At 57.9% G+C, this 24,771-nt stretch overlaps 2 protein-coding genes across 22 annotated transcripts in view; both read left to right on the forward strand.

The window, feature by feature from the left end:
* The window catches only part of PALM (paralemmin), a 40,482-nt gene extending 38,301 nt beyond the window's left edge, over window positions 1-2,181 (forward strand). For all 14 annotated transcript variants that reach the window (XM_045381059.2, XM_074025118.1, XM_065535156.1 and 11 more), the window contains one exon: window positions 208-2,181. In XM_045381059.2, coding sequence (XP_045236994.1) covers window positions 208-737 — 530 coding nt within the window. In that variant the 3' untranslated portion in view covers window positions 738-2,181. The remainder of the gene's footprint in view (window positions 1-207) is intronic.
* A 108-nt stretch (window positions 2,182-2,289) lies between these two features.
* Window positions 2,290-20,308, forward strand: MISP (mitotic spindle positioning). 8 transcript variants are annotated; one of them, XM_005587322.5, is made up of 5 exons: window positions 2,290-2,383; window positions 11,443-13,279; window positions 15,351-15,481; window positions 17,685-17,723; window positions 19,535-20,308. In XM_005587322.5, exons 2-5 carry the CDS (start codon window positions 11,500-11,502, stop codon window positions 19,622-19,624), a joined length of 2,040 nt encoding a protein of 679 aa, XP_005587379.3. In that variant the 5' UTR covers window positions 2,290-2,383; window positions 11,443-11,499; the 3' UTR covers window positions 19,625-20,308. The 8 variants fall into 8 exon arrangements, with proteins under 8 accessions (XP_005587379.3, XP_073881210.1, XP_005587380.3 ...); XM_005587323.5 differs by lacking the exon at window positions 2,290-2,383 and adding an exon at window positions 5,000-5,038; XM_045381057.3 differs by lacking the exon at window positions 2,290-2,383 and adding an exon at window positions 5,648-5,800.
* Window positions 20,309-24,771: the final 4,463 nt, after the last annotated feature.

Below are 24,771 nucleotides of genomic sequence, written 5' to 3' on the forward strand. Positions count from 1 at the left end.
CCTCCTGCCTCGAGCCAGGTCACTCTCTCTGTCCCTCCTGCCTCGAGCCAGGTCACTCTCTCTGTCCCTCCTGCCTCGAGCCAGGTCACTCTCTGTCCCTCCTGGCTCGAGCCAGGTCACTCTCTCTGTCCCTCCTGGCTCGAGCCAGGTCACTCTCTGTCCCTCCTGCCTCGAGCCAGGTCACTGTCTCTGTCTCTCCTTGTACAGTGGTCCATGCTGTGGACGGCACCGCCGAGAACGGGATCCACCCCCTGAGCTCCTCTGAGGTGGACGAACTCATCCACAAAGCAGACGAGGTCACGCTGAGCGAGGCAGGGTCCACAGCCGGGGCGGCAGAGACCCGGGGCGCTGTGGAGGAGGCAGCCCGGACCACGCCCTCCAGACGGGAGATCACCGGCGTGCAGGCACAGCCAGGCGAGGCCACGTCCGGCCCGCCGGGGATCCAGCCCGGCCAGGAGCCCCCGGTCACAATGATCTTCATGGGTTACCAGAACGTAGAGGATGAGGCCGAGACCAAGAAGGTGCTGGGCCTTCAAGACACCATCACGGCAGAGCTGGTGGTCATCGAAGACGCGGCCGAGCCCAAGGAGCCCGCGCCGCCCAACGGCAGTGCCGCCGAGCCTCCCGCAGAGGCTGGCTCCAGGGAAGAGAATCAGGCCGGGCCGGAGGCCACCACCAGCGACCCCCAGGACCTCGACATGAAGAAGCAGCGTTGCAAATGCTGCTTGATCATGTGAGCCGGCCCCCGAGACCCCGGCCCCCACCCCACACCACAGACACCCACCAGCCCGGCGCCTGCCCACCCTCCACCCACGGCCTCACGGGTCCAGGACTTGGCGTGTTGTTACATGTTCCTTCCGAGTTTTCTTTGACTGGAAAGAGGGACGGGGGCCCCCCACCCGTCACCACGCCCCAACGCTCCCCCCGAAACCAGAGCCGTGCACTCGTGCCTGGTAGGAGAGTCAGGACAGACCCGCTTATCCCGAGACAAGGACCCCCCCCATGTCACGGCAGCTTCACAGACGCGGCTCGCGCCCACCGGGGTCCTGGCGGGTGGGACCCGCGGCCTCCACGTGGCCCAGGCCAGCCTGCCACCCTCTGGGCCTCCCGCCTGTGCCTTTCTCTGAGGGGACACCCTGCCAGAGAGGGCCCCGGGAGCCGGGGGTGGGAAGTGGGGCTCCACGGGGTTCCCTAGCCAAGGCGCTGGCCCCCCAATCTCAGGCAGTTGGGGTGAGGCCGTGCCTCTTTGGGCCTCAAAGCGTTGGGTGGAGGACAGGCCCCTCTGCTGTGTCCCCCATGCCCTGTATGGGCCCAACCAGTGGACAGCGGAGTCTGGGGGAGGGGGAACCGGGGATATGCCCCCACCCGGGAGGGGCCGGCAAACCCTGGGCTGTGTTCTAGAGGGGGCGAACCAGGGGTCATCAACCTGTCCCCTGCACGGGGCAGGGACCGAGTGAGCCACTCCTTGTCCCGAGCTCCCGCCCCCACTGGGCCCTCCTTCCTCCTGGTGCTAATTTGGGGACCCCAGGGGCCGCCCCGGCCTCTTCTCCAACCTGCCTGGGCCAGGATCCTGGGTCTTCCCAACCACACCCCAGAGATCAGGCCCCACCTGCCAGCTCTGCTGGGCTTGGAGCATGTCTGGGCAGTGGAGAGAGGGACACAGCCTGGGACAGGAAGCCTCTTGGTTGGAGCAGGGGACCCTCATTTGCCACCCAGACCAATGTGAGCCTGCCCCCAGCCCCCTCTTACTGGAAATGGCAAGGGGCTTCCCTCCTGGGGGCAGCTACACCCGTCCCCAGAGGTGCAGTCATGCACATTCTCACAGACAACTTCTCACGCGTTGGCTTTGGACAACCAGGCCCCAACTTGGTCCCTCCCCCGGGGGCCTCCAGCCTGGTGCCCAGTGCTCAGGCCACCTCCAGGTACAGGGGCCACCTCGGATGGGAGCCTGGGTCCCTGCCTCCGCTCTGCCCCTGGGTGGCTGGGAGGAGAGGCCCTCTCAGGGGTGACCTGGGCGTCAGCCACGGGACCCCGTCCTCCTCCCTCGAGTCCGCCCGAGTCCCTCGAGCCGCGAGCCTTCGCTGAAGTGCCCTTGCTGCCCCCTCCGCTTTTGGTGTGTGACGAGGTCCCCGATGTTCTTGATTTTCCCAGAGAAGCAAATAAACAGCGTGAACAGCCCCAGTTCCTAGAGTTCTTGGCTTTCAACCCGGCGAGGAAGGCGTGACCAGGCCAGGGGGTGGGGCCTGCCGGCCTTTGAGCCATAAAGGGGAGGCTGAGCAGGGTTCTGGTGAGCTGGCTTCACCTGCCTGCACCTGCTCACCTGCTGGGCTCCCCCTGGGCGCTGGGGGTGGTGGTGGGAGGAGTTGGAATCCCCACTGTGCAGGTAAGGCCTGGCGGTAAGGGGCTGCTGTGGGGGGCAGGCTTGGCTTCCTGGGGAGCTCTTGGGTTCTGCGGCCGCCCCGTCCTGTCCTTTGGTTCCTTCCTTTACTGGGCTCACAGCCCCTGGGTGATGACAGAGGGTCCCCTGGACACCTACAAGCTCTGCAGAGAAGCCGGCCCCTGGGAAAGACACAGGAGGCCTGGGGAGGAGGTGTCTGTAGAGACCAGCGTCGTGCTCCGGGGAAGGTGTCCCCCACCCCAGCCCCACTCTGTGTCCCTCTGAGGTCTTGGAGAAGTCCCTGCCTCCTCCTCTGGGCCTCAATTTCTCCATCTGTAAAATAAGCCTTCATGGCCGGGCACGGTGGCTCACACCTGCAATCCCAGTACTGTGGGAGGCCGTGGTGGGCGGATCACAAGATCAAGAGATCGAGACCATCCTGGCCACATATTGAAACCCCATCTCTACTAAGAATACAAAAATTAGCCGGGCGTGGTGGCGGGCACCCGTAGTCCCAGCTACTCGGGAGGCTGAGGCAGGAGAATGGCGTGAACCCGGGAGGCGGAGGCTGCAGTGAGCTGAGATCACGCCACTGCGCTCCAGCCTGGGCGACAGAGCGAGACTCTGTCTCAAATAAAATAAAATAGGCCTTCGGAGCCCTGAGTGGGAGGCCAGCCTCAGCCTGGGTGTGGGACGTCTCCACAATGCCCCCAGCTCATGGGGGATCCAGCCTCCGCCCTGTTGAGGCCTCAGTTTTCCCCAATGAGGTGGTGAGTGTGGTGGAGGGTATGAATGAGGGAACTCAGGTTCCAATTGCAGCCTAACCCCGGGCCATTCCTGGGGCGCGATTTTAAGTGTTCTGTGCCTCAGTTTCCCTATCTACAAGCCAGGGAGGAAAAGACATGAAGGGGTCGTGGGAGGCGGTGGTGGGGGGCGGCGGTGGGAGGCCACACACCCTGGGCTTTCACACACCCAGCAGCATTAGGTGACATGCTGTCCTTTGGGGTGGGTCGTTTATCCAGATCTGTCCTTAAACACCCCCATCCTGGCTGGGCGCGGTGGCTCACACCTGTAATCCCAGCGCTTTGGGAGGCCAAGGCGGGCGGATCACCTGAGGCCAGGAGTTCGAGACCAGCCTGGCCAACATGGCAAAACCCCGTCTCCACTAAAAATACAAAATTGGCTGCACGTGGGGGCGGGTGCCTGTAATCTCCTGAGGCTGAGGCAGGAGAATCGCTTGAACAGGAGAGGTTGCAGTGAGCCGAGATCGGGCCACTGCACTCCAGCCTGGGTGACAAGAGCGAGAGTCCGTCTCAAAAACAAAACAAAACAAACAAAGCGTCCCCATCCAGCAGCCCTGCTGGATTCAGAGCTGGGGCCTTTTTACTGGAAGAAGAGACTGAGGTTCAGAGCAGCTCCACAAGCGGCCAGCGGGTAGGTCAGGACAGAGCCCCAGACTGGGGAACTGAGTCCCCCGTCCTCTCAGCTGTGTTCGCTGCCCTCACAGACGGCGCTAGGCCCAGTGGCCTGACTTCCCCACAGATGCTGGGCTCCCCACAGTCCCAGCAAGGCCTCTGCGCCTTGATCAAGAATCCAGGAGGACCACAGGCGCCTTGAGAGCTCCGCGTCCCCATCTCTCAGGGGGGCCTGCGTCTTTTGATGGCCTCGTGCGGTTCTTTTTTTTTTTTTTTTTTTTTTGAGTTGGAGTCTTACTCTATTGCCCAGGCTGGAGCGCAGTGGCGTGATCTCGGCTCACTGCAACCTCCACTTCCTGGGTTCAAGCGATTCTCCTGCCTCAGCCTCCTGAGTAGCTGGGATTACAGGCGCCCGCCACCACACCCTGCTAATTTTTGTATTTTTAGTAGAGACGGGGTTTCTCTGTGTTGGCCAGGCTGGTCTCGAACTCCTGACCTCAGGTGATCCGCCCGCCTCGGCCTCCCAAAGTGCTGGGATTACAGGCGTGAGTCACCGCACCCAGCCCCCTCGTAGTTTTTTATTTTTATGTCGATGGGGTCTGGGGAATTCCCCCCAGCAGCCGTGAGGGAGCCTGGACCTGATGTTCCCCCATGTCCCAGAGGAGGAAACGGCCAAGAGCGGTCAGGTGGGATCAGAACCCAGACCACACCGAGAATCTGCCTCCAGAGTCTGCCGAGCCTGGTTTATGCAGGAAGGAGGCGGCCGTCTAGGGGAGTTGCCCCAAGGGGTGGGCTGGGCCGGAAGGCACGGATGGGATCGGGACTCAGCCCCTCCGACCCTCCGGGAGACACAGGCCATTGTCGCCGCTGAGCTGCTGTGTGACCCTGGGCACCCGCTGACCCTCTCTGAGCGGTGCTGAGAGGCGGCGGGAGGGCCGGGCAGCCAAGGGAGGTTCGGCTGAGTTCTGGCTCCTCGGGGCCGTGTGGAGGCCCTGGGGGCGGAAGGGCAGCGGGCAGCGGGCACGGTACCCGCCCTCACCCAGACTGGTATCGTCTTTCTCCCTCCTCCTTCTCTGGACTTTGTTTCCTGAGCCCAGGTGGGGCTGGGGGGAGGGGGCACACCTGCCTTCCCTGGGTGGTGCCTCTGTCCCCTGGCAACCCGGCGGGCAGGGCGGAGCTGGGAGGGCTCTGTGCCCATCCAGGCCCCAGAGCTGAGGCTGCAGGCTGTGGAGCCAGGAGCCGGCGGGTGAGCCTGGGGGCGCCCTGGGCCAGGCCGGGCGGGGGTCCTGTGTGAGGTGCTTGGACCCACATTTGGCGTGGGGGCGTCGTGTGTCTGTGGGCGGGATCTGCCTGCCTGGGGGCACTTGGGGTCCAGAGAGGCCATCGCCCCTGGAGCCTCCCGGGGGTGCCTTCCCTCTGCTCCCCCCGCCAGGTGCTCTGGGGCCTCAAGGGCACCCACTGGGAGAGGAGAGGCCCTTGTCCCTGAACTCTGCTGGGGCTTTTGAACCCCAAATCCCAGAACCCTCCGAGGGAGGGGCCGAGTTGGCACCCCCATGGTCAGAGGTCAAAGGGGCCCCTGTATGGTTCTGGGAATTCCAGAAGCTTCTGGAGAGATGCTTATCCGTCCTGCCGGGCCCCTGACTGGAAGGATCTGGGCAGTAAACACCCCCCGTGGGGCCGGGGGCTGGTTTGGGGACACGGAGGAGGGGTGGCTGAGTGCAGGTGGAGGCAGCCTCAGGCTGGGGCTGGGGACTTGGCCTGGGTCCTTGAGTGGGGGCGAGGTTCTAGCCTGGAATCCCGGGCGGCCGGCAGGGACGCAGCCCAGCGTCTGCCGTGGAGCTCCGCCCAGGAGCCCAAGGAGCCGAGATGACTCACGGATGACTGCAACCCTGAGGGATGGGAAAGAGAAACCGCCCCTCCCTGCTGCAAGGCCTCTGTGCCTGAGTCCCGGCCCCGCAAGGGAACCTTTGCCCCTCGGATGGAGGCCAACTGGCTGATGAGGAGGGAGGTGCGGCACCAGGGTCCATAAACCCAGTTTCATTCTGGTATCAGCAGGGTGCGGGGTGGGGCTGGGAGGAGCAACTCGGGGGGCTTCCTGTAGGAGGAGGTGATTGGGAGCAAAGTCTGAACACTGGCTTCAGACACTTGCTGTGTCATCACTGTGTGACCTCAGATGAGCAGATTCTCCTCTCTGGGTCTCAGCTCCCTCTCCCGAAAACCGGAGTCAAAAACGGTTCCAAGATGTTGCAGGAGGAGTCGCAGGACGCCGAGGTCCTTAACCACCGCGGGGCCTTGCAGGGGCCGTCTTCCGTCCTGGGGCTTTTCCCCCGAATGGGCAGTGTCACTCCCCAAGGGCTTTCCCGCGGGGAATGCCGGCCACGAGAGCCACCGTGGAGCCAGGGTTTTTTTGGCCGACACGGTGAAACCCCATCTCTACTAAAAATACAAAAATTAGCGGGGCGTGCTGGCGGGCACCTGTAGTCCCAGCTACTCGGGAGGCTGAGGCAGGAGAATGGCGTGAACCCGGGAGGCGGAGGTTGCAGTGAACGGAGATCGCGCCATTGCACTCCAGCCTGGGCGACAGAGCAAGACTCTGTCTCAGAAAAAAGGAGGGGGGGTGGCACGGAGGCACAGGCAGCAGGGGAGTGGGCCCAGTGGCCTTGAACCCAAGAGCCGGACCCCAGGCCCCACCCGCTGGCTTCAGTGAATCACTGGGGAGGAATGAGCGGAGGATGCCGTGCCTTCATCCCCACCCCACCCCACCAGAAGACCCAGCACCTGCGCGAGGCTGGGCGGACAGCTCCCTTTCTCCTGGAGTTGACGTCTGATGTGGGTTATAAATCCCGCTGTGTAAACCTCTGTCCACTCACTCAGCAAACATTCCTGCACCCGCCCTGCCTGGGGAGTCCCAGGGTGCAGGGCATGGACCTGCCCCGCCCTTCAGGGCCAGAAGGCATGATGGGGCCGTTCTGCATTCCGCAGTGAGCCTGACCCCCGTGTCTGAGCAGCTGGGGTGAGTGGTGTTTGCTCAGCCGGTATTAGGCGCCTGCTGTATTCCAGGCTCTGGGCTGCAGGAAGGATGCTGACCTGTGACCACAGCAGGAGAGGGCGAGGCCTGGGCTGACGGTTTTGGGTGGGAGAAGGCGAGGCCTTCAGTGAGCCGAGCAGGCGGCGTCCATGGGGGAGGAGGCCTCAGGTCAGGGGAGCTGTCTGTGCGTCACGCTTTGGGAGGAAAGCCCAGTCCGTTTGTGTGGGATTTATTCACCAATGCTGCCTGGTTTTCAATGTTTCCCCTATTTTCGTTTCTGACATTTGATACGCGCGGGAGATTGCATGACACATTGCGTGTTGGTTAAAACACAGCTCCCCACAATCTCTCCACTTGATGCTGTTTGATGCCACTTTCCAGTTCAGAGAGGGGCTGAGTTTTTCGTTTTAGAACTACATCGAGGGGCCAGGCACGGTGGCTCACACCTGTAATCTCAGCAAACTTTGGGAGGCCAAGGTGGGAGGGCCACTTGAGCCCAGGAGTTCCAGACCAGCCTGGGCAACATAGTGAGACCCCCATCTTTACAAAAAACTAAAAAACGAGCCAGGCACAGTGGTGCATGCCTGTGGTCCCAGCTATGAGGGAGGTTGACACAGGAGGACTGCTTGAGCCCAGGGGGTCAAGGCTGCAGTGAGCCAAGATTATGCCACTGTACCCCAGCCTGGGCGACACAGCAAGCCCCTGTCTCTCTCTTTTTTTTTTTTTTTGAGACGGAGTCTTGCTCTGTCGCCCAGGCTGGAGGGCAGTGGCCAGATCTTGGCTCACTGCAAGCTCCGCCTCCCGGGTTCATGCCATTCTCCTGCCTCAGCCTCCCGAGTAGCTGGGACTACAGGCGCCGCCACCTCGCCTGGCTAATTTTTTTTGTCTTTTTAGTAGAGACGGGGTTTCACCATGTTAGCCAGGATGGTCTCGATCTCCTGACCTCGTGATCCGCCCGTCTCGGCCTCCCAAAGTGCTGGGATTACAGGTGTGAGCCACCGCGCCCGGCCGCCCTGTCTCTTAAAAAAAAAATGCTGCTGGTTGGTATAAAGGCAACCGATCGAAATAATAGCCTTGGTGGGCCTGGGAGCAACAGTCCTGCTTTTGGGGGGTTTGTTTGTTTTACTTCTGAGACAGGGTCTTGCTCCGTCGCCCAGGCTGGAGGGCAGTGGTACAATCTCGGCTCACTGCAACCTCCGCCTCCCAGGTTCAAGTGATTCTCCCACCTCAGCCTACCAAGTAGCTGGGATTACCAGTGCCCGCCACCATGCCCAGCTAATTTTTGTATTTTTGGTAGAGACTAAAATTCACCAAGTTGGTCAGGCTAGTCTCAAACTCCTGACCTCAGGTGATCCACCCACCTCGGCCTCCCAAAGTGCTGGGTTTACAGGCGTGAGCTGCTGTGCCTGGCCAACAGTGCTTTTTTTAAGTCAGGAGAAGCTCAAGCTTTTGAGGTCCCTGTGTCCTCAGGTGAGCCTTCCTTTCCTCAACTATAAAAGATGATGCCTGCTGGATGTAGTGACTCACGCCTGTAGTCCCTGCACTTTGGGAGGCCGAGGCAGGCAGATCACCTGAGGTCAGGAGTTCAAGACCAACCTGGCCAATATGGTGAAACCCGTATCTACTAAAAATACAAAAATTAGCCAGGTGCAGTGGCGGGCGCCTGTAGTCCCAGCTACTCAGGAGGCTGAGGCAGGAGAATTGCTTGAACCTGGGAGGTGGAGGTTGCAGTGAGCCGAGATCACATCACTGCACTCCAGCCTGGTTAGCAGAGTGAGTGAGACTCCGTCTCAAAAAAAGACGATGCCTAAGATGGGTGCTCCGTACAAGGCCTGACATGAAGGAGGTGCTCAGATGATGGCTCTGAGGGAGGGGCAATCTGGGTTACTTCCTGGAGGAGGTGTCCGTGGGCTTCAGCAGAGGAAGCTGTGGAGAAGCTGAAACAGGTGGCCTGGAAGCAGAGAGAGCTGCAGGTGGAGGAGGAGGGCGAGGTTTGGGGTGGAGGAAGAGGGCCTGGTTTGGGGTACGAGAGGAGGGTCTGGTTTCGGGTGGAGGTGCCCATAGAATTTGGGGTTTTGTGCTAAGGCCAGGAGCACAGTGTGAGAACTGTGCCCTGCAGATGCCAGGAGCCACAGAAGCGTGCGAGCAGTGTGTGACCTTCGGGAAGGCTCCTGGAACAGAGCCCCGCAGCAACCTGGACCCTTGGGAGAGGGCCGAGAGCCCGAGGGCACTGGGTCAGGGTGTCACCCGCAGGCTCTACGGCCCCACCTGGGCCCAGCAGGACAAGGTCCACGGCGTTCCTTTGCCCATCCTGGCTTTATGGCGATAATACCCAGGCGGGGGTGGTGTCTCAGATGGGACAAGGTGTCCAGCTGGGCAGGGCAGGGTGGAGAACCAGGATGTGGGAGTCGGGAAACTGGAGTTGCTGTCAGTCCTTCTCCTCTCTGGGCCTCAGTTTCTCCATTTGACATCCCTCAGCAAGGGACCATCTATCATTGTCAGACAGAAAAATCCCGCACCAGGAGTCTCAGAGTGAGCTCAGGGTGGAAAGGGTCTGTGGACAGGAGACGCAGATAAACATGGCACAGCCCAGGGAGGCTTCAGAGATTAAGGCTGAGGCCAGGCGCGGTGGCTCACGCCTGTCATCCCAGCACTTTGGGAGGCCGAGACGGGCAGATCACCTGAGGTCAGGAGTTCGAGACCAGCCTGGCCAACATGGTGAAACCCCGTGTCTACTAAAAATACAAAAAATTAGCCAGGCGTGGAGGTGGGCGCCTGTAATCCCAGCTACTCAGGAGGCTGAGGCACGAGAATTGCTTGAACCTGGGAAGCAGAGGTTGCAGTGAGCCAACATTGTGCCACTGCATCCAGCCTGTGCAACAGAGGGAGACCCTGTCTTTAAAAATAATAAATAAATAAAATAAATAAATAAATAAATAAATAAATAAATAAATAAAAATCAGGCCAGGCACTGTAGTTCACATCTGTAATCCCAGCACTTTGGGAGGCCAAGAAGGGTGGATCACCTGAGGTCAGCAGTTCAAGACCAGCCTGGTCAACATGGTAAGACCTCATCTCTACTCAAAATACAAAAATTAGCTAGGCGTGGTAGCAGGCACCTGTAATCCCAGCTCCTTGGGAGGCTGAGGTAGGAGAATCGGTTGAACTGGGAGGCAAAGGTTGCAGTGAGTTGAAATCGTGCCACTGCACTCCAGCCTGGGTGACAGAGCGAGACATCACCTCAAAAATAAATAAATAAAAATAAAAATCAGTCCGGCACAGTGGCTCATGCCTGTAATCTCAGCATTTTGGGAGGCTGAGGTGGGCGGATCACCTGAGGTCGGGAGTTTGAGACTAGCCTGACCAACATGGAGAAACGCTGTCTCTACTAAAAATACAAAATTATCAGGGTGTGGTGGCGCATGCCTGTAATCCCAGCTACTTGGGAGGCTGAGGCAGGAGCATTGCTTGAACCCAGGAGGTGGAGGTTGCAGTGAGCCGAGATCGTGCCACTGCACTCCAGCCTGGCAACAAGAGCAAAACTCGGTCTCTAAATAAAATAATAAATAAAAATTGTAAAAGTCTGGGTGCGGTGGCTCATGCCTGTAATCCCAACACTTTAGGAGGCCGAGGCAGGCGGATCACAAGGTCAGGAGTTCAAGACCAGCCTGGTCAACATGGTGAAACCCCATCTCTACTAAAAATACAAAAATTAGCCAGGTGTAGTGGCAGGTGCCTTCAGTCCCAGCTACTTGGGAGGCTGAGGCAGGAGAATCACTTGAACCCAGAAGGTGGAGGTTGCAGTGAGCCGGGATGGCACCACTGCACTCCAGCTGGGTGACAGGGGGAGACTCCTTCTCAAAAAAAAAAAAAAAAACTCAAGGCTGAGCTGGACTCCACATGGCAGGGGTGTGTGTCTGGGAGATAAGGTGGGCAGGGCACCCTGATTTTATTGGGCTGCAAATGTTAGATACATATAATGCGAGTTGTTGGGGTAGTAACAGGGCGTTCAGAGATTCAGGTACAGTCGGAATCAGGGAGCTTAAAAGTTTTCAGGATGCTTTGTTGGTGTTGGGCTTGCTCCCAAGCAAGCTGCACCCGTTGGGGGGACTTCTGCCCCCAGCAATTCACGGTCTCATCCCATCAGCCTAACAAGACCAGCGGCAAGACGATCCCATCTTCCGCATTAAGTGTAAAGTCTCAGGGTCTCATGTCATTGGCTAGACTGGGTCACGTGCTCATCTCTGAACCAATTACAGAGGCCAGAGGGTGAAATGTGCTCACTGGCTGGAGCAGGTGACTTACCCATCTTGGAACCAATCACAGAGGCCAGAGGGTGGGCTGCTCTGATTGGTCAGGAGGAGTCATTTATCCATCTTTGAACCAATCACAGAGGCCAGAAGGTGGGATGCTCCGATTGGCCAGGCTGGGCTACTTCCCCATCCCTGAGCCAATCACAGAGGTTAGAGAATGGGCGGGTGCGACTGGCTGGACTGTGTCACCCACCCCTGAACCAATCACAAAGGCCATTTGATGGACACTTTGCCCTTTGGGGGACTGGAAACTGTTCCTCTCCCCAGGTGCTCTGACTTGATGGCCATCATTTCCTTCTCCTCCCTCAGTGAGCCCAGAGGTCTCCAGCCCACGGGAGGAAGGTAGAGGCCAAGACCCTGGAGAAGATGGACCGCGTGACCAGATACCCCATCCTGGGCATCCCGCAGACACACCGTGCCACCGGCCTGGTGCTGGATGGAGACACCAGCTACACATACCATCTGGTGTGCACGGGCCCCGAGGCCAGCGGCTGGGGCCAGGATGAGCCGCAGACATGGTCCACTGACCACAAGGCCCAGCAGGGCGTGGGGAGGCGGGGGGTGTCCTACAGCGTGCATGCCTACCCTGGCCAGCCGTCCCCACGGGGACTCCACTCGGAGGACGGGGAGGATGAGGGTTCGAAGGTTCACCGCCTGGGCGCCAGGGATGCCCACCAGGGACGCTCAACACGGACCCTCCACCCGGAGGACGAGGAGGACGAGGAGATGAAGATGTACCACCTGGATGCTGGGGACACTGTCCCCAGGAGGCCACGCGACCTGGAGCGGGAGCGCTGGGCCGTCATCCAGGGCCAGGCAGTCAGGAAGAGTGGCACCGTGGCCACGCTCCAGGGCGCCCCTGACCACAGAGACCCCAGGACCCCCGGCCCACCTCGGTCCACGCCCCTGGAGGAGAACGCGGTTGACAGGGAGCAGATTGACTTCCTGGCAGCGAGACAGCAGTTCCTGAGTCTGGAGCAGGCGAACAAGGAGGTCCCTCATAGCTCCCCGGCCAGGGGGGCCCCCGCAGGCACATCCCCAGGGGTCAGCCAGGCCCCCAAGGCCTTCGACAAGCCCCACCTGGCCAACGGGCATGTAGTCCCCATCAAGCCCCAGGTGAAGGGGGTGGTCAGGGAAGAGAACAAGGTGCGTGCCGTGCCCACCTGGGCCAGTGTCCAAGTTGTGGATGACCCTGGCTCCCTGGCCCCAGTGGAGTCCCCGGAGACCCCCAAGGAGACGCCCATCGAGCGGGAGATCCGACTGGCTCAGGAGCGTGAGGCAGACCTGCGAGAGCAGAGGGGGCTTGGGCGGGGAACCGACCACCAGGAGCTGGTGGAAATCCCAGCCAGGCCACTGCTGACCAAGGTTAGCCTGATCACAACCCCACGGCGGGAGAGAGGGCGTCCGTCCCTCTACGTGCAGCGGGACATGGTACAGGAGACACAGCGCGAGGAGGACCACCGACGGGAGGGCCTGCAGGTGGGCCGGGCGTCCACACCCGACTGGGTCTCAGAGGATCCCCAGCCCGGACTCCGGAGAGCCCTCAGCTCGGACTCCATCCTCGGTCCGGCCCCAGATGCCCGTGCGGCTGACCCAGCTCCAGAAGCAAGGAAGGTAAACCGTATCCCACCTGATGCCTACCAGCCGTACCTGAGCCCCAGGAACCCCCAGCTAGAATTCTCGGCCTTCGGAGCATTCGGCAAGCCCAGCAGCTTCTCCACGGTGGAGGCCAAGGCTACAGCTTCACCGAAGGCCACGATGTCCCCCAGGCACCTCTCAGAGTCCTCCGGAAAACCCCTGAGCACAAAGCAGGAGCCATCGAAGCCTCCTCGGGGATCCCTGCAAGCCAACAGGGGTGTCGTGAGGTGGGAATACTTCCGCCTGCGTCCTCTGCGGTTCAGGGCCCCAGACGAGCCCCAGCAGGCCCAAGTTCCCCGTGGCTGGGGCCGGGAGGTGGCCGGGGCCCCGGCCTTGAGGCTGCAGAAGTCCCAGTCATCTGACCTGCTGGAAAGGGAGAGGGAGAGTGTCCTGCGCCGGGAGCGAGAGGTGGCAGAGGAGCGGAGGAATGCTCTCTTCCCAGAGGTCTTCTCCCCAACGCCAGATGAGAACTGTGACCAGGACTCCAGGAGTTCCTCCCAGGCATCTGGTGAGAAGGGGCTCCAGGGACTGGCTGCTTGGATCAGGGCGGCAGAGGCTGGAGCAGGGGAGGGTGGGGAGGTGGAGTTTGAGGCTGTCAGGAAGGGCTGGGGTTGGGGAGACAACGCCTCCTAACTGTTCATCCCCTGGGTCTGCTGGTTTGTCTATCTGTCTATTAAAAATGTAGATTTTGGCCGGGCGCGGTGGCTCAAGCCTGTAATCCCAGCACTTTGGGAGGCCGAGACGGGCGGATCACAAGGTCAGGAGATTGAGACCATCCTGGCTAACATGGTGAAACCCCGTCTCTACTAAAAATACAAAAAACTAGCCGGGCGAGGTGGCGGGCGCCTATAGTCCCAGCTACTCCGGAGGCTGAGGCAGGAGAATGGAGTGAACCCGGGAGGCGGAGCTTGCAGTGAGCTGAGACCTGGCCACTGCACTCCAGCCTGGGCTACAGAGCGAGACTCCGTCTCAAAAAAAAAAAAAAAAAAAAAAATGTAGATTTTGGGCCGGGCGCAGTGGCTCAAGCCTGTAATCCCAGCACTTTGGGAGGCCGAGACGGGCGGATCATGAGGTCAGGAGATCGAGACCATCTGGCCAACATGGTGAAACCCCGTCTCTACTAAAAAATACAAAAACCTAGCCGGGCAAGCTGGCGGGCGCCTGTAGTCCCAGCTACTCGGGAGGCTGAGGCAGGAGAATGGCATGAACCCAGGAGGCGGAGCTTGCAGTGAGCTGAGATTGCGCCACTGCACTCCAGCCTGGGCGACAGAGCGAGACTCCATCTCAAAAAAAAAAAAAAATGTAGATTTTGGAGAGAAGTGTCAACTTTACCTTAGGGCTTTTGCTTTATGGATTTGGATGCCTTGTTGTTAGGTGCATAAATGTTCATGTATGTTTTGTGGTTTGCTTTGTTTTGTTTTCGGATGGAGTCTCACTCTGTTGCCCAGGTTGGAGTGCAATGGTGTGATCTCAGCTCACTGCAACCTCCGCCTCCCGGGTTCAAGTGATTCTCCTGCCTCAACCTCCCTAGTAGCTGGGATTACAGGCATGTGCCACCACGCCCGGCTAGTTTTTGTATTTTTAGTAGAGACAGGGTTTCATCATGTTGGCCAGCCTGGTTTCGAACTCCTGACCTCAGACGATCCACCCTGCCTTGGCCTCCCAAAGTGCTGGGATTACAAGCGTGAGCCACCACACCTGGCCTGTTCATATATGTTTATTCTCTTGGACAATGGCACCTTTTTGTCAATATGAAATATTCCTTGTGTTACTTTTTTTTTTTTTTTAGAAGGAGTCTCACTCTGTCACCCAGGTTGGAGTGCAGTGGCGCGATCTCGGCTCACTGCAAGCTCCGCCTCCCGGGTTCACGCGATTCTCCTGGCTCAGCCTCCCGAGTAGCTGGGACCACAGGCACCCGCCACCACGCCCGGCTAATTTTTTGTATTTTTTAAGTAGAGACGGGGTTTCACCGTGTTAGCCAGGATGGCCTCGATCTCTTGACATCATGATCCACCCGTCTCAGCCTCCCAAAGTGCTGGGATTACAGGCTTGAGCCACCGCGCCCGGCTTTTTTTTTTTTTTTTTTTTTGAGACGGAGTCTCGCTCTGCCGCCCAGGCTGGAGTGCAGTGGCCGGATCTCAGCTCACTGCAAGCTCCGCCTCCCGGGTTCACGCCATTCTCCTGCCTCAGCCTCCCAAGTAGCTGGGACTACAGACGCCCACCACCTCGCCCGGCTAGTTTTTTGTATTTTTTAGTAGAGACGGGGTTTCACCGTGTTAGCCAGGATGGTCTCGATCTCCTGACCTCATGATCCGCCCATCTCGGCCTCCCAAAGTGCTGGGATTACAGGCTTGAGCCACCGCGCCCGGCCCCTTGTGTTACTTTTAATATTTTTCACCTTGCATGTCAGCACATCTGTGCATCCAACTTCTCCTGACTGGCTACTTCGGTCAATCTGTCAGTTTCCCAGCTAGTCATCTGCTCTGTCTGTCCATACACCTGTCTCTGGCTAGAGACTCTGTCTCCCGAGCAGAAGTCTGACAAATGTTCTCGTGTTCTGCCCTCCCTGCCCCCCACAGGCATCACAGGCAGTTACTCCGTGTCCGAGTCTCCCTTCTTCAGCCCCATCCACCTGCACTCAAGCCTGGCGTGGACAGTGGAAGATTCAGTGGACGGTGCTTCTCCTGGGCAGAGAAAAAAGGAGCAGTGGGTGAGTCTGGAACCCGTCTCTGCAGAGGCCAGGCTGAGATCAGACAGCCCCTATTAGGGCCACAGGAGGTTCGAGCAGGACTCAAGCCTGACCCGGGTTCAAGCACTGTCTCCCTTACTGCCCCGACCCCTGGCCGTGCCTCAGTCGCCTGCAGATGTCAGGTAAAAGATGATAAACTGGGTGCCCTCCTATCTCTGGGCTTTTGCTTGGAGAGGCCATATAAGCTGGGGTCTTTGTCCCCATCAGGAGGTCATCTCCAGGATCAAAGACCGAAGGACCAACTCTGCTTGCAGGAGGAGGACACTGGCAATTTGTCATCACCAGCATTAGTTTCATTTTTTTTTTAAATTTTGAGATGGAGTCTCGCTCTGTCGCCCAGGCTGGAGTGCAGTGGCATGATCTCGGCTCACTGCAGCCTCCGCCTCCCAGGTTGAAGTGATTCTCCTGCCTCAGCCTCCTGAGTAGCTGGGATTACAGGCGTCCGCCACCACACCTGGCTAATTTTTTTTGTATTTTTAGTAGAGATGTGGTTTCACCATGTTAGCCAGGCTGGTCTCGAACTCCTGACCTCAAGTGGCCTGCCCACTTGGGCCTCCCAAGGTGCTGGGATTACAGGCGTGAGCCGCTGCACCTGGCCACAGATATTTAGGTCTAAGAAAGAGAGAGGGCCGGGCGCGGTGGCTCAAGCCTGTAATCCCAGCACTTTGGGAGGCCGAGACGGGCGGATCACGAGGTCAGGAGATCGAGACCATCCTGGCTAACACGGTGAAACCCCGTCTCTACTAAAAAATACAAAAAACTAGCCGGGCGAGGTGGCGGCGCCTGTAGTCCCAGCTACTCGGGAGGCTGAGGCAGGAGAATGGCGTGAACCCGGGAGGCGGAGCTTGCAGCGAACTGAGATCGTGCCCCTGCACTCCAGCCTGGGTGACAGTGTGAGACTCTGTCTCCAAAAAAAGAAAAAAAAAAAGAAAAGAAAAGAAAAGAAAAAACGAGGAAGAGAAGGCAGGAGGGAGGGAGGGAAGGAGGGAAGGAACAAAGCAAGGAAGGAAGGGACGGAGGGAGGGAGAGGGAGAGAAGGAGGGGTGTGCCTGTCGTACGCTGGCTCGGGGCTTCCAGTGAACCCCACTGTTAGTGCCCTGGTGGTCTCACATGCCCAGGGTTAGGCAGCTCATGAACCCAGGCTTGACTCCAGGACCTATAGGTCACAGAGCTTTGCCTTAGGGGTTTTGCTTTATGAATTTCGATGCCTTATTGTGAGATCCGAAATTGTTCGTATATGTTTATCCTCTTGGATGAGAGCTCCTTCTGTCGATATGAAATATTCCTTGGCCGGGCGCGGTGGCTCACGCCTGTAATCCAGCACTTTGGGAGGCCGAGGCGGGTGGATCACGAGGTCAGGAGATCGAGACCATCCTGGCTGACACGGCGAAACCCCGTCTCTACTAAAAATACAAAAAATTAGCCGGGCGAGGTGGCGGCACCTGTAGTCCCAGCTACTCGGGAGGCTGAGGCAGGAGAATGGCGTGAACCTGGGAGGTGGAGCTTGCGGTGAGCCGAGATGGTGCCACTGCACTCCAGCCTGGGTGACAGTGAGACTCTGTCTCGAAAAAAAAAGAAAATATTCCTCACGTCACTTTTAATGACATGAGGAATATTTAATGCTGTGAGGAATATTATGGTTTTTTTTTTTTTTTTTTTTTGAGATGGAGTCTCACTCTGTCACCCAGGCTGGAGTGCAGTGGTGTGATCTCGGCTCACTGCAAGCTGTACATCCCGGGTTCAAGCGATTCTCCCGCCTTGGTCCCCCATGTAACTGGGATTACAGGCGCCGCCACCACGCCCGGCTAAAGGGAGGCTACTAGGGAGGCTCCACCCGAGAGGTGGAAGCTGCAGTGAGACGAGATGGTGCCACTGCACTCCAGGCTGGGTGACAGAGCAAGACTCAGACCCAAAATAAATAAATAAATAAATAAATAAATAAATAAAATCATGAATGTTGGACAGAGGCTGCACTGAGGGGAACAGCAAGGGGGATGGCTGTGAGTCTGGGTGACCGTGGGACACGTGTTGAGAACACTGAGGGCAGGGGATGCCTTCCATTCTTCCGCACATGGTGACGGACAGGGCTATGCGGGAGCTCTGGGTGGACGCTGCCCGGGGCAGGGCAGAAAGGCCGGGGCTGACTTGTGTTCCTTTCATGCAGTACGCTGGCATCGACCCCTCGGACGGTATTAACTCAGAGGTGAGTATGCTCCTGGGCACGAAGACTCAAGTCTTTCCCCCCACATCTGTGACCTTGCACGCAGAGGTCAATGGAAGCCCCTTCCTCCAGGTGTGGGGATCGTATTGGGTGTCTTCTCAATTGGTAGTGTCTGCTTGAGGTGGATTTTGCTGTGATCTGCTTGTGATGTCTGCCGTGGGCATGGATTAGGAGAAGAGGGTTTACACACCACCTCTCCACCACGTGGTGAAGGTTTGTGAGGTTAGACTCCAAACAAAAGCAATTTTTTGGGGGGGTGGAGGGACGGAGTCTTGCTGTGTCATCGAGGCTGGACTGCAGTGGCGTGACCTCGGCTCACTGCGACCTCTGCCTCTCAGGTTGGAGCAATTCTCCTGCCTCAGCCTCCCAAGTAGCTGGGACTATAGGCACCTGCCACCAGAGACGGGGTTTCACCATGTTGGCCAGGATGGTCTTGAACTCCTGACCTCAGGTGATTCTCCCGCTTCCACCTCCCAGAGTGCTGGGATTACAGGAGTGAGCCACTGCGCCCGGCCAAAGGCACTTTCTTTGCGGGAGAGATGCATCTGAGACTGTTCAAGCCGAGCCCCCAGTCGGTTTATGGCACACGTGTGTGGCCCTCCTTTTTCTGTTCCTTTACATTTTTAAATTTTTATTTATTTATTTACTTACTTACTTATTTTGAGACAGGCTGTCACTCTATCACCCAGGCTGGAGTGCTATGATGTGATCCCAACTCACTGCAGCTTTGATCTCCTGGGCTCAAGCAATCCTCCCACCTCAGCCTCCCAAGTAGGGTCATAGGAATGTGCCACCACACCCAGATAGTTTATTTTTAATTTTTTTGTACAGACAAAGTCTCACTAGGTTGCCCAGGCTGGTCTCGAATTCCTGCATTGAAGGGATCCTCCCACCTCAGCCCACCAAATTTCTGGGATTATAGGCATGAGCCACCATACCCGACCCCTTTTTGAGCTGAATCCAAAATGCCAAATTTACTGGCCAGGCGCAGTGGCTCACACCTGTAATCCCAGCACTTTGGGAGGCCGAGGCGGGCGGATCATGAGGGCGGGAGATTGAGACCATCCTGGCTAACATGGTGAAACCCCGTCTCTACTAAAAATACAAAAAATTAGCCGGGCGAGGTGGCGGTGCCTGTAGTCCCAGCTACTTGGGAGGCTGATGCAGGAGAATGGTGTGAACCTGGGAGGTGGAGCTTGCAGTGAGCTGAGATCCGGCCACTGCACTCCAGCCTGGGCGACAGAGCGAGACTCCGTCTCAAAAACAAAAAAATGGGTCAGGCGCGGTGGCTCACGCCTGTAATCCCAGCATTTGGGAGGCCGAGACGGGCGGATCACAGGTCAGGAGATCGCGACCATCCTGGCTAACACGGTGAAACCCCGTCTCTACTAAAAAAAATACAAAAAAAACTAGCTGGGCGATGTGGCGGGCGCCTGTAGTCCCAGCTACTCGGGAGGCTGAGGCAGGAGAATGACGTAAACCCGGGAGGCGGAGCTTGCAGTGAGCTGAGATCCGGCCACTGCACCCCAGCCTGGGCGACAGAGCGAGACTCCGTCTCAAAAAAAAAAAAAAAAGAAAAAAAAAGTCAAATACAGACACTTTTCCTGCGCTGGAGGTCAGCATGAGTTAGCATATTCTTTGGTCATATTACTAGGAGCAGAGGGTCTGAAACAGAGGAGGGGATCCTACTTTACCCCTGTTCTAAGCCTCTCTAATGAATTGGCAGTTGGAGGAGATGTCTTGGGGGTGTGGCTAGGACCTGGGTCGGGGGAATTCATGCCTCTTTTTTGCAGGTCCTGGAAGCCATACGGGTGACCCGTCACAAGAACGCCATGGCAGAGCGCTGGGAATCCCGCATCTACGCCAGTGAGGAGGATGACTGAGCCTCGGGATGGGGCGCCCACCCCCTGCCCTGCCCTGACCCTTGTGGGAACTGCCAAGACCATCGCCAAGCCCCCACCCTAGGAAATGGGTCCTAGATCCAGGATCCAAGAACCACAGCTCATCTGCCAACAATCCCGCCACGGGCGCATTTGGGACTGGAGGGTTTTTCGTTTCCGTGTCTATCTTCCTTTAGAAATGTTTCTGCCTTTGGGGTCTAATGCTTTTGGGGATGAAATGGTACCCCTGCCGATTCTTTCTGCTTCCAAGACGTTGCCAAATGCTCTGGGTCTAAGAAAGAAGGAGACCCACTCCTCCATTTTCAGGCGTAATTTGTGTCTGCTGGTCTGAGGGCGGAGGGACCGGTCAAAGAGGGAGGCACAGATGCAGCACCTTGAGCAGCCGTGGGTCTGAGGGAGGAGACCTGCCCCTTTCCAACCCTGGGAAGCCATCTAGTCTGAGGGAGGAGGCCAAACTTCCAGTGCTGGGGGCCCCTGTGCAGCCCTCAAACCCTTCACCTTGGTGTACCCAGCCACACCTGGTGGGCACAGAGCTCTGACATCGATGGGATCCCATGAGGATGGTCCCCGTCACCTGGGAGAAAAAAAGGCCCAATTTAGGGGCTGGAGGGGGGTCTTCGTCCCACACCCCCAAAATGCCGTGAAATAAACCTGGAATGAGCTGCCTGCCTCGGCCCCTGCCTGGTGTGGACAAAGCCCCCTGGGCCTCGCCTGTCTGTTTCACTTCTTGGCGACATTAGGTTCCACCCGGCTAGGCCGTGGGCCTGTGAGGTTGTCAGGTTCCCATGGGGGTTCGTAGCGTCCGCATGCAGTAGGTGCTTAGCTGATGCTTGTTCGGTGACTGACATTTGATCATGGACAGGCACCATTAGCAACAGCGGGCCCAGGGCCCAAACTCCCCAGCCCAGCTCCTCCAGCCCAGTCTCACCAGGTCCCTAGCAGTACCCAGGGTGCTTATTAAGCATTTGCTGAATCCCTCACCGCTCTGGTCTCAGAGGAGGCTGGAGGGTCATTAATTTGGCTCTGCATGTATACCAGGCTCACATCTAAGGAAGCCAGATCCTACTGGTCAGAGGCGTGGGCGCTGGACCCGAGTCCTGGCTCTGCTGCCTGCTGTGTGGCCTTAGGTGGGGGGGTCCTCTCACTGGCCCATGCCTCAGTTTCCCTCTGACACACAGGGTAAGGAAAGGACCAGGCTCCTGGGCAGTAGGAGGAGGAATTTATGTAAAGCTCTCAGCCCATGGGGACCATTGACATCGGATTCGGTGCCTGATGGCAGGGGGTGTCCTCAGGCACACCCCAAAGCAGGCCTCGGCCCCCAGGCTCCCCCAACCCTGCTGGGAGCAGCGGGTGTTAATTACACCCAGGCCAGCGGCCCCTCCTTGGCTGCTCAGTGCCCGCCGCACTGCCTCAGGGAAAACCGCGCGGTGACTATTTTAAGAATCCATCTTTACGGCGGCCCACGCCGGGCCCAGGCAGGCAGATGTGGAACCGAAATAGCTGGGCACTGGGGGCTGTGGGGGCCCTGGGGAGGCTGGGGAAGGGGGCAGAGGGGCTACGTCTGGGCAGAGCAGAGACTGAGGGAGGAGGGACAGCCCCTGTCTTCAGGGAGACCCCAGTCTGACGGAGGAGGCCTCTGCCCTCAGGGAGACCCCAGTCTGACGGAGGAGGCAAGTTATGTGTCCATAGAGGGAGCCTCGGTGCCCACAGTGGTGACTTCTTTCATGTCAGGGCAATTCTATTTCAGCCCCCAAAACTGAATGTGGGGTCTACAGAAAGGGAGGCCCTCACGCACAGCTTTGGGTGAGTCCCATCAGTTTCTCCATCGTCTGGCAGCCCATCCTCCCCCGATGCCCCATGATATGTCCCTCTGTCCCTGTGCTCTGAGGATGTGTGAGCCTCTGTACACTGGTCACTGTAACAAATCACCCACTTAATGACTTAAAACAGCAGACAGGGCCGGGCGCGGTGGCTCACGCCTGTAAACCCAACACTTTGGGAGGCCGAGGAGGACGAATCACCTGAGCTCTACTAAAACTACAAAAAATTAGCTGGGTGTGGTGGCTCATGCCTGTAATCCCAGCTACTTGGGAGGCTGAGGCAGGAGAATCACTTGAACTGGGGAGGCGGAGGTTGCAGTGAGCCAAGATCGCGCCACTGCACTCCAGCCTGGGCAACAAGAACGAAACTCCGTCTCAAAAACAAAACAAAAGGCCAGGTCCGGTGGCTCACACCTGAATCCCAGCATTCTGGGAGACCGAGTCGGGTGGATCCTCTGAGGTCAGGAGTTCAAGATCAGCCTGGCCAACATGGCCAAACCCCATCTCTACTAAAAATACAAAAATTAGCTGGGCGTGATGGTGCACCCCTGTAATCCCAGCTACTCGGGAGGCTGAAGCAGGAGAATTGCTCCAACCCGGGAGGCGGAGGTTGCAGTGAGCCGAGATGGTGCCACTGCCCTCCAGTCTGTGTGACAGAGTGAGACTCTGTCCTGAAAAAAAAAAAAAAAGCAACCTCTTTCCGTCTCTCTCAGGCTCACCTTCCTGCCTCCTCTCGTGAGGATGCTGTGAGGACCCTGGGCCTCCAGGTCACCCAGGATGCTCTCCTGTCTCAGGGTCACTCAGTCCCAGCTGCAGGTGCTTCTGCAGTGAGAGGCAACATGGCCACAGGTCCCAGGGATTAGGACAGGGATGTCTTTCGGGCCGTTGTTCTGCCCACCACAGAAGATCTCGACATCCCCCTTCTCCGTGACCCTTCAGTCACCTCTGCTCAGGTCCGCCCAGGACTGTTGCACAGGTTGTGCCCTGCACAAGCCCCCTGCCGAGACCAAAGGGCAAGGCTCTGCGTGCTGCCAGGGTCCCCGTCTCCAATATCCCTGGCCCTGGCTGTGGCCTGTTGCCAGACACCGCGTCACCAAGGTCTGCATTATTTGCATATAATCCCAGTTGGACACCTCAACTCACCCTGCCCATCGTCCTGCGGCGAGATGGTCCCACAGCGGCCCCAGCTGTCAGGGGCTCGGCAGGATCCCTCGCTGTCCCCGGGTTCTGGGTTGGAGAAGAACCGCCTGCTTCGTTGCAGGAAGTGACATCCACCCCCAACTCTGGATCAGAGGCCAGGATCTACCCTCCAGACCTAACGCCAGGTCCCCAGCCCTTTCTGTCTCCTCTCTGTCTGTCTGTCTCTGGTGTTCTGGCCTCTCTCTCCATGTCTGTCTCCCTGTCTCTGTCCCTAATAAAAATACAACATTAGCCGGGCGTGGTGGCAGGCACCTGTAATCCCAGCTACTCCGGAGGCTGAGGCAGGAGAATCGCTTGAACCTGAGAGGCGGAGGTTGCAGTGAGCCGAGATTGCACCACTGCACTCCAGCCTGGGCGACAGAGCAAGACTGTGTCTCAAAAAAAAACAGATTTAGTTTAATTCCTGTAATGAGTCAGCCCCTTGGAAAATCAGACAGAATTCTGCCTGCTGAGCAGACACATTCCAGAAGGTATTCTGTGAGAGGTTAGATGAATTCCTAGTGAAATTCCCAGGGGCGGGAGAGCGTGTCTGGAAGGCCCGGGACATCACAGCAATCACAGCAGGCCTGTGGGGCGGGTATAACTGTCTGCTGGCGCTCACTGCTAGCAGGAGGGAGTTCATACTCTTTCCTGGTTTCCTCCCGGCTCAGTGTATCATGATATGCTGGGAAAGGGAGCGGAATTCTCTTTTCTGTTTGTTTGTTTTTTGAGACAGAGTCTCACGCTGTCGCCCAGGCTGGAGTGCAGTGGCGCAATCTCTGCTCACTGCAACCTCCGCCTCCTGGGTTCGTGCCATTCTCCTGCCTCAACCTCCGGAGTAGCTGGGATTACAGGCACCCGCCACCACGTCCGGCTAATTTTTTGTATTTTTGGTAGAGACGGGGTTTCCCCATGTTGAGCAGGATGGTCTGGAACTCCAGACCTCAGATGATCCACCCGCCTCAGGTTCCCAAAGTGCTGGGGTTACAGGCGTGAGTCACCGCACCTGGCCTCAACTCCATTTTAATTAACCCTGCCTGGGCCAGGCATGGTAGCTCAAACCTGTAATCCCGGCATTTGGGGAGGCTGAGGCAGGAGGTGGATCACCTGAGGTCAGGAGTTCGAGACCAGCCTGACCAACATGGTGAAACCCTGTCTCTAGTAAATACAAAAAATTAGCCGGCGCTGTGGCGGGCGCCTGTAATCCCAGATACTCAGGAGGCGGAGGCAGGAGAATCGCTTGAACCCGGGAGGCGGAGGCTATAATGAGCTGAGATCACACCACTGCACTCCCGGCTGGGCAACAAGAGCCAGACTCCACCTCAAAAAATAAGAATAAATAAATAAATAAGTAATAAAAATACAAAAAATTAGCCAGGCTTGGTAGCGCGTGCCTAGTCCCAGCTACTGAGGAGGCTGAGAATCGCTTGATCCCGGGAGACAGAGGTTGCAGCGAGCTGAGATTGCGCCACTACACTCCAGCCTGGGCAACAGAGCAAGACTTGGTCTCACAAAAAAAAAAAAAAAAAGAAAGAAAGAAAGAAAGAAAGATTTAGGAGAGGACACAAGCAAATGCAACTCAGACTGACTTTGGCAAAATCAGGCTTTATGGCTTCCCATAACTGAAACATCAATGAAGGGCCAGCTTCAGGCTCAGCTGGTTCCAGGCGCCACACAGCATCCCCAGGTTCCTTCAGCGTTGGGAGCTCAGGCTCCAAGCCCAGGACGGAGTCCCAGCTCTGCCACTTGGCCCTGAGGGACCCTGGACAAGGCCTACCCCTCTCCCAGCGTCCGCGTCCTTATCTGTAAGTGAAGTCGTCACACTGACATTCCTGCCCTGGGGGATGTCATGAGGGTCACCGGACACCTGGCAAAAATCAGTGAGGAATAAGCATGAATGTTGGTTCTGGTTGTTGTTGACCAAGTAAATTAACAGCCACTTCCATGTGACGTTCTGGTGTGAGCTGGCGAGGAGCCAACGTACGCTGCCACCAGAGGGCGGCAAACGCCAAGGATGCAGCCGCAGCCCTCGCCCCGCCACGGAGAAAACATGCCTGCTGCTCTCAGGTCCTCATTCCTGTAACCGGATGGGGTTTGCTTCGTGCTCCTTGAAAGCCTGGACAGGGCCGG

The sequence above is a fragment of the Macaca fascicularis genome, chromosome 19, assembly GCF_037993035.2.
Source record: "Macaca fascicularis isolate 582-1 chromosome 19, T2T-MFA8v1.1".
In the NCBI taxonomy this organism is placed as follows: Eukaryota; Metazoa; Chordata; class Mammalia; order Primates; family Cercopithecidae; genus Macaca; species Macaca fascicularis.

Excerpts from the sequence above, each read along its gene's own strand:
- MISP (XM_005587322.5), top strand. The coding sequence starts at position 11,500 with ATGGACCGCGTGACCAGATACCCCATCCTGGGCATCCCGCAGACACAC. Across the intron at positions 13,280-15,350 it reads GAGTTCCTCCCAGGCATCTG|GCATCACAGGCAGTTACTCC; the intron begins GTGAGAAGGGGC and ends TGCCCCCCACAG. Across the intron at positions 15,482-17,684 it reads AGAGAAAAAAGGAGCAGTGG|TACGCTGGCATCGACCCCTC; the intron begins GTGAGTCTGGAA and ends CCTTTCATGCAG.